The 13,735-nt window shown below is 37.3% G+C and overlaps 1 protein-coding gene across 2 annotated transcripts in view; it reads right to left on the reverse strand.

Moving 5' to 3' along the window:
- Positions 1 to 13,735, reverse strand: part of DIP2C (disco interacting protein 2 homolog C) — a 911,498-nt gene that overhangs the window by 173,304 nt on the left and 724,459 nt on the right. For both annotated transcript variants that reach the window (XM_053713839.1, XM_053713838.1), the window contains 3 exons: positions 13,337 to 13,458; positions 8,781 to 8,892; positions 1,847 to 1,956 (listed from right to left, as the gene is read on the reverse strand). In XM_053713839.1, coding sequence (XP_053569814.1) covers positions 1,847 to 1,956; positions 8,781 to 8,892; positions 13,337 to 13,458 — 344 coding nt within the window. The remainder of the gene's footprint in view (positions 1 to 1,846; positions 1,957 to 8,780; positions 8,893 to 13,336; positions 13,459 to 13,735) is intronic.

Raw genomic sequence — 13,735 nt, forward strand, 5'->3', positions numbered from 1 at the left:
GATCCAGAACAAATAGTTTTTCCCTAAAACACTCACATTTTTTATTCACTATTATGTACTATACAATTGATCTCAGATAAACAACTAAACGTGTTATATCAAATGCACGGTATTGTTTTTTTTAAGAAGGCACTTCTTGAATATTTTTATACTAAAATAATAAAGATTTTACACTTACTATTAGTTAACACATATGAATCCCATTCTGAATATTTTAATAATTGTATACGAAAATACAAAGTATACAAAAAGTTGAAAGGATTAGTTTTTTTTATATAAATTACCCTCAGGTCAAATTCAGCTTTTATATAATGACAGATACTCACTTTCAGATAGAAGATACTTTATTATCTAAACATTGCTGTGAACCCTTGTGTTATGGAATAAATAGGTGTCATTTATCAGAGAATACCAAGCACCAACTGCTAATTTAACATTTGTCACTTATTTCATTTGCTTCTTTCTCTTGATATTTTTTGTTAAATGCTAAACCTAGGTAGACGTATAGAGTGATTTCTAAGAGTGTGTAGTCCACCTCTTATCTCACAGTCTGGCTGTGAATAACTAATAATGTACTGTTTGTTCATGTGTGCCATATAGATAACATTGTGCTCACTCTCAGGGAGTTATTTAAGAGTCAGCGCTAATTGCCTGAAATGTAAGTCTGTCAAAAGATCTGAGATAAGGAGGCTGTGCACAGAAGCTAAGACACAAGGTAGTCACAGAGGTAAAAAGTCTTACAAACTTACTTCACCACCTCCATAGGAGGCAAAGTTTGTAAAACTGATTTGTGGGTGTGGTGAGGGGTGTATTTGTAGGCATTTTGAGGTTTGGGAAACTTTGCCCCTCCTGGTAGGAATGTATATCCCATACGTCACTAGCTCACGGACTCTTGCTAATTACATGAAAGAAAAGTCTATTAATATAAACAATGTTGGTTATGCAAAACTGGGGAATGGTAAATAAAGGGATTATCTATCTCTTTAAACAATACCATTTTTGGTGTTTACTGTCCCTTTAAGCATAAGAGGCTCATTTGGACCCCTTCGCTCATGTCGTGTGACTACTGCTCCTTAATCTCTCCGACACCCTCAGAGGTGGCGGTCTTAAAAGACCTCAAGCTCTGTCACTCAGTGATTGCGAGGTCCGTCTCTCTCGTGATTGGTTGTATGAGAGCAAGGGTGGCGCTGCACAAGAATTTCCTTGGACAATAATAATATGCGCTTGCTGCGATTATAAACAGAAAGGTTTGTGCATGCTTTTAAACAGTTCTATGTCAATAAGTGCTTTATGCTTAGTGATTTCTAATTAGCTTAAAAAATTACAGCACAAAATTAAAAAATGCTTTTAAAAGGTTAGTATAAACCCTTTGAGATGAGTATAAAAAAAATGTTTAGTTATGCATAGGAAACTACTTTGCAATATATTTTTCATTATTTATTTTGCCCCCTTTTTGGGTAATTTAGCTCTGAAAATGTTTAATACTCAGAACTTGAAATGCACCCTGCTAACTTATCAAGGCTAACTCTGCTACATACCTGTCCCTTATTGGCTTTAAATGATAACTGCAATTAAAAAAATCCACACACATAATACATTTAAATTAAGCACTAAACCTTTAGCAGAGTATATATATATATATATATATATATATATATATATATATATATATATAAATAAATAAAATACCAGCATCCCTTTTTTACGTTTCTAGCCCCCACCAATTAAGTTTACAACTGGAATGTGATCTCACCCAAATGTTTTGACCTGAGTAAAATAAACATATTATATAGACAAAAGCTACAGTACTAAAAGAAAGCAGGAGATTTATAGAGGCGTTACGTACCTTTACACCTGCAAGCATTCCAGTTGTAGATACACTAAAATCAAGATAAGCCAATGTTTCCGGGTCCGATGGTTTGTAGATTTGGGATGGTCTTTTCTTTGGCAAATCATCTAAAAAAATGAAGCAGAACTGTCTACTGTTTGACATTCAATATTTAACATCTGCACAATAAAAAGTTCAAGCATACATCTTATTTTGGAAAGAGTAAGAAAGAGCATAAATACAGAAAGCACAATAAGCAGTAGATCATTTCCATAAAACATTATAGAACAATAACATCTGATGCAGAGAAAATGCATTTCAGAATGGGAAACAAAAATGCTTTATTGTATGTGTACTATTTTTAAATAAACCTACTAGACCTCCAGGTCTATATTTAAAAGGACGGTGTACAGTAACATTCTGTAGCCTTTAATGTGTACCTAATGATCCATTAAACCTGCTACCGCATATTCAGTTAATTACAAATAGATAATTTACCTTAATTTTGTCATTTGAAATAGCTACTTCCGTCTGTTGTATCCGCCACCTATACTGAAAATTTCAGTACTGCAGTATTGGCTATAGAAAAGCTAGGTTAACAAGAAATGGTGAAAGAAATCACACTCCCAGTGGGGGTCTAGCAGATAATTACTAAAATGTTTATTTTTAAATTGGGTTTTGTGTATACATAGATATAAGAGGTATTTGTGTAAAAAGAGAAATATAAGGATATATGCTCTTTCTGAAAGCTCAGCATATTTAAATGTGTTGTCGTTTCAACAAGCAAAAAAGAGAATGTATGCTTACCTGATAAATGTATTTCTTTCTGGATATGGTGAGTTCACGGCTTTATCAATTACTGTTGGGAATATCACTCCTGGCCAGCAGGAGGAAGCAAGGGGCACCACAGTCAAAACTGTTAAGTATCACTTCCTTCCCTTCCCACAAACCCCAGTCATTCGACCGAAGGGAAATGGAGAAAAAAGGAGTAACACAAGGTGTAGAGGTGCCTAAGGTTTAGTCAAAAATAACTGTCTTGAAATAAAGGGCGGGGCATTTTATCAGGTAAGCATAAATTTTATTTTCTTTCCTAAGATATGGTGAATCCACGGCTTCATCAATTACTGTTGGGGATCAATACCGAAGCTAGAGGACACAGATGAATAGGGAGGGACAAGACAGGCAGACCTAAACAGAAGGTATCACTGCTTGAATAACCTTACTCCCAAAAGACGCCGAGGCAAAGTATCAAATTTGTAAAATTTGGAAAGAGTATGCAAAGAGAACCAAGTTGCAGCCTTGCAAATCTGTTCAACAGAAGCTTCATTCTTGAAAGTCCAAGAGGAGGAGACAGCCCTTGTGGAAAAAGTAGTAATTCTCTCAGAAGTCTGCTGTCCAGCAGTATCATAAGTACAACAAATTATACTTCTCAACCAGAGAGAAAAAGAAGTAGCAGAAGCTTTCTGACATTTATGTTTCCCAGAGAAACAAACAGGGCAGAAGACTGGCGAAAATCCTTAGTCGCCTGTAAATAAAACTTTAAAAGATTGCACATCTGGCACATCTGCTAGATGCTTATGTAGCAAAAAGAAAATGCAGAAATCTGACCCTTCAGGGTACTGACTAACAAACCCTTCTCCAGAAGGGACCCTACACCAAGAGAAGCCCTTGTATTGACACCAATAAAGATATATACGCCATAACTTATGGCAAATCTTTCTAGTAACAAGCTTACAAGTCTCAATGACCGACTCAACTAAGCGTTCCATCTCCAAGCAGAAAGCTTCAAAGAAACAAAAGAATGGACCCTGAAATAGAAGGTCCCTTCTCAAGAACAACCACCAAGGTGGAAGAGATACATCCCAGCTAGGTCAGTATCTAGATCCTGCGAGACTATGCAGGAACAATTAAAAATACTGATGCCCCCTCCTATGTTATACGAGCAAAGACTCGTTGAAGGAGAGCAAACTGAGGAACAGGGATGTCAGACTAAAAACCCAAGAACTGACAGGGATTTTAACAGAGCAGCTTGCTGATCTCTAGACCTTAAACGTAATGAAAAAGTTTGGCACCCCCCATTAGAGGGTTAACCTGGAGAACACCTCCGGGAGAAGCATCCACTGCCTGGAATGATCTGACTCGTAAGAAGTCCACTCCCAGTATCCACTCCTGGAATGCGAATAGTGGATAGACAACAAATGTGAGCGTCCACCCACTGAACAATCCACGCCAATCATGGCTAAGGAACTCTAGGTTCCTCCCAGATGGTTGATGTAAAACAACTGCAAGATGGTTATGGAATAGCAGACTCCTCCCAAGTCTATAGTGGCCAACCCAACAGGCTGGCGCCCGTAGTCATCATGACTCAGGAAGGTCTCCTGAAGCATGTGTCCCGAGACAGATGCTCCTGCGAAAACCCCCAAAGGAAAGAATCTCACAGATCAAGACAGATCAAGAGCTATCCCCCGAGACAGAACCACATGATCCCCATTCCACTATCTGAGCATGCATAACCACAAACTATCAGATGGTAACGAGCAAGGGATGATGTCCAATTAAGCAACCATCAGACCAATTACCTCCATACATTGAGCCACTGAAGGGACTAACAGTAGAGTGCAAAAAGACACAAGAGGAAAGAATCCTTGATTTTTCTGACCACTGACAAAAATATTGGCAGAGATAGGAAACTAAAATTGTCCCTAAGAAAACTACCCTGGTAGCTGTAACAAGGGAACCCATTTTCAGGTTCACTTCCCATCCATGTCGTCCAGGAGTGGTACCACAGCAATACCCCGAAACCTGATCACTGCCAAGATAGCCCCCTCTGGGAGCCGTGGCAAGGCCAAAGGGAAGAGCCACACACAGAGTATTTGACAGAAAGGAAAAACTCAGGAACTTGAAAATACACGTCCTCAAGGTCTATGGTCACCATGAACTGACCCTCTTGGACCAAAGGAAGAATGAAACCACTGGTACCCTGAGAAAACTTGTTGAACCACTGTAGATCTATCATAGAACGAAAAGTTCCCTCTTTTTTGGTAACCACGAACAGGAATGAATAGAATTCCTTACAGGAACTGGAACTATCACTCACAAGAAAGAGGTCCCCACTACAGAAAAATCTCACTGTTATCTGGCCTGTAGATAAAATTGAGAGGAGGAACCTGCCTCAGGGAAGGTATGAATTCTATGTAGAAAACCTGGGATGCTATGTCCGCAGCCTATCTGGGACATCTCGTATCCAAGTTTGAAGACAGAGAGATTCTGCCCCCCACCTGGACTCGATCCCGGATTGGGGGCAAACTCCCTTAGGTCTATTCATCTTTCCTTATGGTAGAAGAGACCCTATTCTACTGGTAGAATCAGAAATATTCCTATTAGATCTGAGCCAAACAAGGTCTTACCTTTGTAAGGAAGCGTTGGAAGCTTGGCCTCAAAGAAAAAAACCACTGACCATGAATATAGCCACAACGCCCTGCGGGCTAGCACAGCGAAGCCAGATATCTTGGCGCCCAGCTAAAAAACTGCATAGTAGCATCAGAAATAAAAGAATTGGCTAGCTTAAGAACCTTAATTCTATTCTGGATCTCCTCCAAAGGAGTCCCTACCAAATTGGATCAACCAAGGCACCGCTCCATAAGATGCCACACTTGACACAGTGGCAAAACAAACTTCTATGTAAGCCTTCAGCTTAGTCCATTGATCCTGAAAAGAACAGCTATCCTCACTAGGAATCATAGTTCACTTAGCCAGAGCAGAAATGCCCTACTACTTTAGGCACCGTGCGCCATGATCTTTAAAGGAGACAGTGACAGGAAACATCTTTTCAAAGACAGGAGACTGGGAAAAAGGAATCCCTGACTTCTCCCATTCCAGTGAAAAATCTCCTAGCACAGTCTGGAATTTGTGGTCCTTCCACAGAGGAATCCTAGTATTTATAAAGTTTACTAGATTCTTAGGGTTGACAACGACATACATATCGGAATCGATTCCTAATTAGCCAAAACCTCCTTTACCATAGACGAAGGTGTTCAAGCTTAAATCTGAAGGATACTACTTCAGCATCAGATGAAGGGATTATACTGTCCGAATCTGAGATATCACCCTCAGAAGCTACTAGCGACTGCACCGCATCAGACTTAAGAGGGATAGCAACATATTTACCAGAAATGGAGCAGAAACCTTACTATCTGAATTTTTAAATGTCCTCTTGCGTTTTCCCTGTAGGAAAAAAAGGCAGATAAAGCTGCAGATATCGAGAGAATACCTGAGCTGCAAAATCTGCAGGCAAATACACTCCTCCAGGAGATTGAGAGGAACCGCAGGGCACTGCATGTGACGCCATAAAGGCTTGAAACGTTTAAGGAGAAAGCTGTGGCATTGCCGAAACAGCATCATCCTGGGAGACATGAGGCTCAGAAGGCAACAACCTATCTGTACTTTCATTAGTTAGGTTAAAAACTGCAGCACAGAATTGCATATGCAAATACTCTCTAAAATAAAATAAATCCTGAGAGACATGAGGCTCAACAATAATATCTTTATTTTTGCTAAAGATTTATTCTAACGTGAAGGACAGGATGCTTATAAAAACAATTTGATCCTCACGAGCCAGAAGCATTTATTCCTTAGGAACAGAGTCTTAGGAAGATATGAACATATGTCCCTTTAAGAAAGGACTTAAAATCTTAAAAAGGATTTATTACAGTGGAAAACCCCCCCAAAAACCTGTATATCTGAACCTTAACTGAAGGGTGTAAGCCAACTATAAAAACCCTAACTTAAGGTCTTATGTATAAAAAAAACTCTGCTATCTAATATAAGAACAGCAGAGAAGTGTATTAAACCACTGCACAATAATGCTGTTTGGTTATAAAAACCTTGGTACTAAGCCATGTCTATATTGATGGGCCCCACTATTGCTCTGAACGGACAGCCTGAGAACATTGATGGCTGAACAGCCTTTAATAGGCAATCCTCCCAATAAGCGCCCAGAGCAGAATCAGAACGCTGCTCTGTTCTCATTCTGAGAACAGGTCGGAGTTACATAACCCTGGCTCAGTAAAAGCCCAAAATGGCGCTCCTTCGAGAACAGAAAAAAGAAGTATGCAGGAACTTGCAAGCGCCAAGAGAATGACACGCGCATACATCGCGCTTCATTCTGCCGACAAGCCGGGCCATGAGAGAACAATATGTTTGTGAAGGGCACATTACCAACGGAGCCTGTAAATTCCGGACGATACTGTTATTACTATGTTGTACTGGGTGATTAGTTAGAAACACTTAACTGTCCCATAGGAGTGACGTCGCTAACAGAATCCAGCCTGGTTAATAAAAAGTATTAAATAATCTGGACCTGTGTGATTCTTATGTCATAAACACAGCAATAAAATCTGAGCCCCAAACAAAGGTTAACTCCTTTGTCTAAAAGGAGATTAACCCTTAAGTTTCCTATGGTCACATCCAAAAGTGCCTGCCCACTGCCAGCAAAAGCCCTTCATAAAGGATACTGTGTCCCACATAAAGTGCAATTTAGAGTCCTTAACCCTTTCAGTGCCAGCCTCCTAACCCCAGAAGACAAAAGGCACTTACCTGAACATTTAGCTGTCCGGCAGGAGGACAGCTCACCCGGCAGGAAAGGAAGCCACTCCTTACAGAGACATGTGAAAAAGAAAAAAAAAGAACAGAGTAAACCTACTCTGGCTTTCTATACCAGGGCAGCAACATGTTAGGAAAACGCAGCGAAGCCCACTTCACAAGTTCCTAACTGCTTAAAAGCCACCACTGCCCTACTGAAGAGACTAACGTGGAGTACGGCTAGACCCAATCTTGAGAGGAAAGATCAGAGCAAAACTACTCTGGCTTTCAAAATAATAAAATCTTGATTGAAGTGAAATAAATCCAATCTTCTTCAGACACCAAAACTTCACCTCCTCCTTGCACCGAAGGCAAAGAGAATGACTGGGGGTTGTGGGAAGGGTAGCGACACTTAACAGTTTTGACTGTGGTGCTCTTTGCCTCCTCCTGCTGGCAGGAGTGATATTCACAACAGTAAATGATAAAGCCGTGGACTCACCATATCTTAGGAAAGAAACAGCTATTTCATATACAAAAAAAGTCTACAGTAGCACTTTTTTTACGCTGCAGTTGGTATAAAAAGTCTTGGAAACACATTAAGGGGAAACCAATTTTATAGCATATGTCCCTTTAAGACACAGAGATAAGTAACCAAAGCTCCTTTATGTAATGTTTATAGGTGCACAAACATAGCTTAGTATGTACATGATATAATCAGTAATATACTGGTTTATCAAAAAACATATCTTTGTTGCCAGAACTCTGCAAACTAGTAATGCTACCTATCTGACATTTGTAGAAGAACACCAATTCAGAATACAAAAAAAACAGAAATTAACTAACTACCCCATATTGATATTATGTGGCCTATATTTGACCTGTTTCCTAAAATGTCAGCAATACAGAATAAATAGCCTTGATTGCAATAAGCAAATACTGTAAACAAGAAAGAAATATAAGTAATACAAAACATTTTACTTTCCTACTCCGAATATAAAATTCTAATGTGATTGGATGAAGCAATGAGCCAGTCAAATTTAGTGGAAAGCTATGGAGCTAGTTCTAAAATCGGGGAAGTACATAGTCTCAAATCACAGTCTTCCACTAAGCATTTAATGTGTTTTACAATTGTGCAACTTAAGATAGGCACGGCAGGCTCTGCCAGCAACAAAACTATGGTCAGCATCACAGTTCTAAGTAAGTAATGATCTCACATTTCCGTTAATACTTTTACACCAGGAAGTCACGTGTAACTAGGAGACAGTGGATATGAAGGAATTCAATTCTGAAATAATTTGGTATGAAAGTGATTTACACAACAAATATTCTATAAACTGAAGTAAAGGGAAATAAATGGCAAAGTTATTCTAACCAGTGTCCAGAATCAGAGGCCACGTCCTGACATCCACCGCTGCTGCTGCTTCTCTGGAACGTAGCAGTTTACAAATGAGCTGTGAAGTCATTAGACAGGCCGAACGACTCACCTGGATGCAAATGGAAATGTTATTTACGTTGCTAAGTTAATATCACCTTCTTTTTTTTTTTATTTAAAGGAACATTAAACTCAAAAAGTAATTCCCCATAAAATAATAGTTATGCATAATACAAATTGCAATGCATTTTTATTATTTACTTGTGTGCTATTCTTGTAATTTAACTCTGAAAACTGCAATTTTTTGGAGTGTATTCTGTGGACTGCAATATCCTGCTTTTACTGCATTGCTACATATTATTAGTTATTATGTGTTTCTAATTGGCCATATACTTTAAGGGAAATAAAATAATCCACAATCAAAAAACTTTTCAAAAGGCATATTCCGGGACAGCAATACAATATATATGTTTGTACCTAAATGACATGTTTTAAAACCATTTAAAAATGTTTTTTATATGCAGTTCTGTTGCAATACAGGGAATAATTTCTACTGCATAAATTTAAAATTCCCTTTAATGTCCCTTTAAGTTGTAAATATAATTATGTTTTTATCTCATTACTTGCTCATGTGGGCAAGTGTGAGATGTGAATCATAGACTGTTTCTCAATGCTGTTTTTGAAAAGGGAGATTCTTGTACCCCTTCCTAAACAATTCTGGAGTATTGATATCAGTTACCAATTACAGACAGAGTTCCATCCGTCAGATATAAAGTGGAGACAGCTGTAGTTGTATTGTGTAAAGGAAAGCATGTTTATTTATTTCTAGATGATATAATGTCAAAACACTAGGGGGCAGCAGGAGCATATTTGTATATTTGCTATTAGAGGTCAGGTTTGGTACCACTCATTGATTTTGTTTTATTGTTTTGTTGAAAATAAATGCCATGAAATTTGTCTTGATAAATACTCTTATGACAGCCAAAACGTTGTCTAATCTGTCATGAAGTTACCTTGAAGAAGGACCTGTGAGAGTTTGCTGATTTATTGTTTTTCTTCACCATATTGCATTGAAGGATGAATTTGTAGACCAGCATGATACATTGTTGCTGCTTTGTATATTGTGTGCTGATTTTTTGTGTGTGTATTTTAAATCTTAAATAAAATATTGTTCATTATACCATAGCTATAATTTCCTTGGGGTTAAAACAAGAAAAAGAAAAAACACTGAATACAAACTATCTACATTAATAACCATGTGGGAAATCTAATTATATTCTTGAACATAATTTTATATACGGCAACACCATTTTTCCACCTAACCCTCAGAACAGTTGAAAATCTAAGCTTTTTTTTCTTCTTTTGCTCAGTTATATTTAATATTAAAGGGATACTAAACCCAATTTTTTTCTTTCATGATTCAGATACAGCAGCAATTTTAAGCAACTTTATAATGTATTCCTATTTTAATTTTTTCTTCGTTCTCTTGCTATCTTTATTTGAAAAAGCAGGAATGTAAACTTAAGAGACGGCCTATTTTTGGTTCAGCACCTGGGTAGCCCTTGCTTATTGGTTTGCTACATTTAGCCACCAATCAGCAGGAGCTACCCAGGTGCTTAACTGAAAATGGGCCCGTTCTTATGGAAAAACTATTTAGAACATTTTTCAATAAATGGAAGAAAGTAATTTTGTCAAAGCCTCCTGCATTACAGATTCAGTTCATTGCTCCTCTGAAAAACAAGCTGATTTTCATGATGCTGGTGGTGGAGGAAGTTCTTCCTCCACACTGGCTATGAAAATTTCGGATAGAGGGTGCGGACAGGCTGGCATTGTTTTTTTTTTTCCCCTTCTTTTTTGTAAATAATGCAGGTGTTGTAATGCATAATAATGCAACAGTGTATACTTTAGCTCTTATTTTTCTGTCTTAGGTAAAAGAGAATACCTTAGAATAAAATTAGGTTAAGATTGATGCAATGATATCTATGTTTGTATATGTCGCCTTGCGTGGCTATTTATTTGTTTTGGCTGATCATTATGTTAGAGAAAAATTGTGTTAAGATTTATTTAATGGTATCTACGTGAATTCTCATGGCCCTGCGTGGCTATTTATTCTCTGTGTTGTAAATCTGTATACCCTGTTGGTCTTAAATAAATATAAAAAGTGTCTTAAAAAAAAAAAATGGGCCCGTTCTTAATTTACATTATTGCTTTTTCAAATAAAGATAGCAAGAGAACAAAGAAAATTTGATAAAAGGAGTAAATTAGAAAGTTGCTTAAAATGTCATGCTCTATCTGAATCATGAAAGAAAAAAATTTGGGTTTAGTGTCCCTTTAATGATATGGATCTGTTACTCATCCCTCTTGTTTGCACTTTACAACAATACAAGTTCAAATTATAACTATTATCTCTGTTATTACTAATATAGAGGAATACAAAACCTTTGTTTTGGGGAATTTACAGCTAATCATGATGATGTACAGAAGCTTTCTACAGCTAAACTGCTGATTTTCTGCTCTGATTTCCTGAATCAGAATGCCCAAGAAAATATATTCTAGCGATAAACTGCATTCAGGTTTGTTGGTATTTAACATTTATTGGCGTTTTTATTGTATAAAACAAATATCTTGAGAAACAGTAATTAAAACAGTGAACTACTTAAAGGGACATTACAAACTTTTGCTGCTTAAAGGGACACTCAAGTCAAATTAAACCTTCATTATTCAAATAGAGCACCCCACTTTAAACAATTTTTCAATTCACTTCCGTTATCTAAATGTGCACAATCTTTTATATGGACACTTTTTAAGGCACAAGCACTTACTGAGCATTTGTAAGATTTACAGAATATACGTTTATGCATTTTGTGATTGGCTGATAGCTGTCACATGATGCAGTGGGAGGGAAAATAGAACTAGCTTTAAAATTTGTCAGAAAGAAATCTACTACTCGTTTATAATTCAACTTAAGTGCTTTTGCATTGTCTTTTTTACTGATTATGCTATGCTACTGTATTTGGTGGTCCTTTAATGGGAAATTAAGCTACTGGACACAACCACAATACTATGGTTACTATACACTATGCTATTGCTTTTCCTACTTACATGGGCTGTGCATCCTCATACTGGCTGCTGCCATCTTAAACCTAGGTATTCTCACATCCACAGATCAGTGACATCTGTATTACAGATGCAAGGTATTTACATTTACAAATTATTCCTCATTACTCTCTCCTATATACTTTATCTACCTTTCTATTTCACTGATCTGTGAGTGCACACTGCTTCTGTCACAGGGTGTGAGAATACCTAAATTCCAAGATGGCGGCGTCCAGTAGGCAGAACTTCACCACCAGCCCCTATAAAGGGGCTAAAAAAAGGAGAACAGCTTTGAAGAGAACTGCTGGAATTGAAAGAAAAACAAAAGCACGGAAAGTAATATTAAATTCAATTATTTAATTGTCAGAAAAGAAATGAATATTTGTTTACATAAGGGCATTAAAATAAAATACATCAAAATAAAATCTTAATCGAGAAAAATAATAACATTATTTTGCCTGTTATTGCTGTAAAATACTGTTTGTATATTGTGCTTGTTCCCCTTGCCTGAGGCTGAAGTGTCACTTAAAGGGACACTCAATCAAAATTAAACTTTCATTATTCAGATAGAGCATGCCATTTTAAACAGCTTTCCAATTTACTTCCATTAACTAAATGTGCACAGTCTTTTTATATTTAAACTTTTTGAGTCACCGGCTCCTACTGAGCATGTGCAAGGATAAGTGTGTATGCCTTTGTGAATGGCTGATGACTGTCACATGGTACGTGTATGCATTTGTGATTGGCTGATGGCTGTCACATGGTACAGGGGGAGTGGAAAAAAGACATAACTTTTAAAAATGTCAGAAAAAAATCTACTACTCATTTGAAGTACAGACTAAGTGCTATTGCATTGTCTTGTTATCTTGCATTTGTTGATTATGCAAATCTACTGTGTTGACTGGTCCTTTAAAGAGACAAACGTTTTTAATTATAAAATACTATAATTCAAGTTGCAAAACATTTTATTATTAAACATGCTAATGTGAATTTAAAGCTTTAATTCAGGGGTTATTCATTTAACATTTTTTATTACACGTGTGCTCCTTTATGTATGATGAAATAATCTAACCTTGTAACATTTTAATAAAGTGATTTAACAGATGCACAAGCTCAGTTACGACCCCAGCAAAGAAGACCAAGAACATGACTTCAACCAAGCTTTTCAAGGGGTATATCCCTAAACTGCTGTTGATTTGCATTACCTTGCATCTTGTGCCAACATAACAAAATGACTTGGTCTACAGATCTTTAGCAGGGTAATACGCGTAGTTACAGATATATGTTATACATATATAAAATGACTTTAATATCCCTTTAAGTCCATGTATCAGGACGGAAGTGAGAACATAATACAGTAATGTAGCGCCATTACCAGCTATAGCGTGGCACAAAAATATTGGTCTTCGAGAGTATATTACCAGTTACCAAATACTGTGGGTTGGCAGATGGAATCTTACCTCTACTATCATCTTCACTGTGGGTAATGTTGTTGCAATATTCTGCGGATGTGGAGGTCGGACGGTTATTGGCACACAACCCGCATACAAGCAACCATAAAATGCTGCTATCAGGTCTATTCCTGCATGAAGGACAAAGCAAACAATTCTGTCAGCATTTTATCAGAGCACTCAAGCCACAGGAATACTAACAAATAATGTCACAAGCAGTGCAAGCTCACGACCTAAACATAATGCAATAAAATAAAGTGAAAGTGCTAATACAGTTATAAAGTTAGAAAAGGATTTAGTCCCACCAGTTGATGACCTCAACTAAAAAGAGAATTTAATAGTGAAGTTCCATCAGTATATATCTTCCCAAGTAAATAGGAATCTTACTCATGTGGATGAGAGATAAAA

Source organism: Bombina bombina, chromosome 5 (genome assembly GCF_027579735.1).
Source record: "Bombina bombina isolate aBomBom1 chromosome 5, aBomBom1.pri, whole genome shotgun sequence".
Lineage (NCBI taxonomy): Eukaryota > Metazoa > Chordata > Amphibia > Anura > Bombinatoridae > Bombina > Bombina bombina.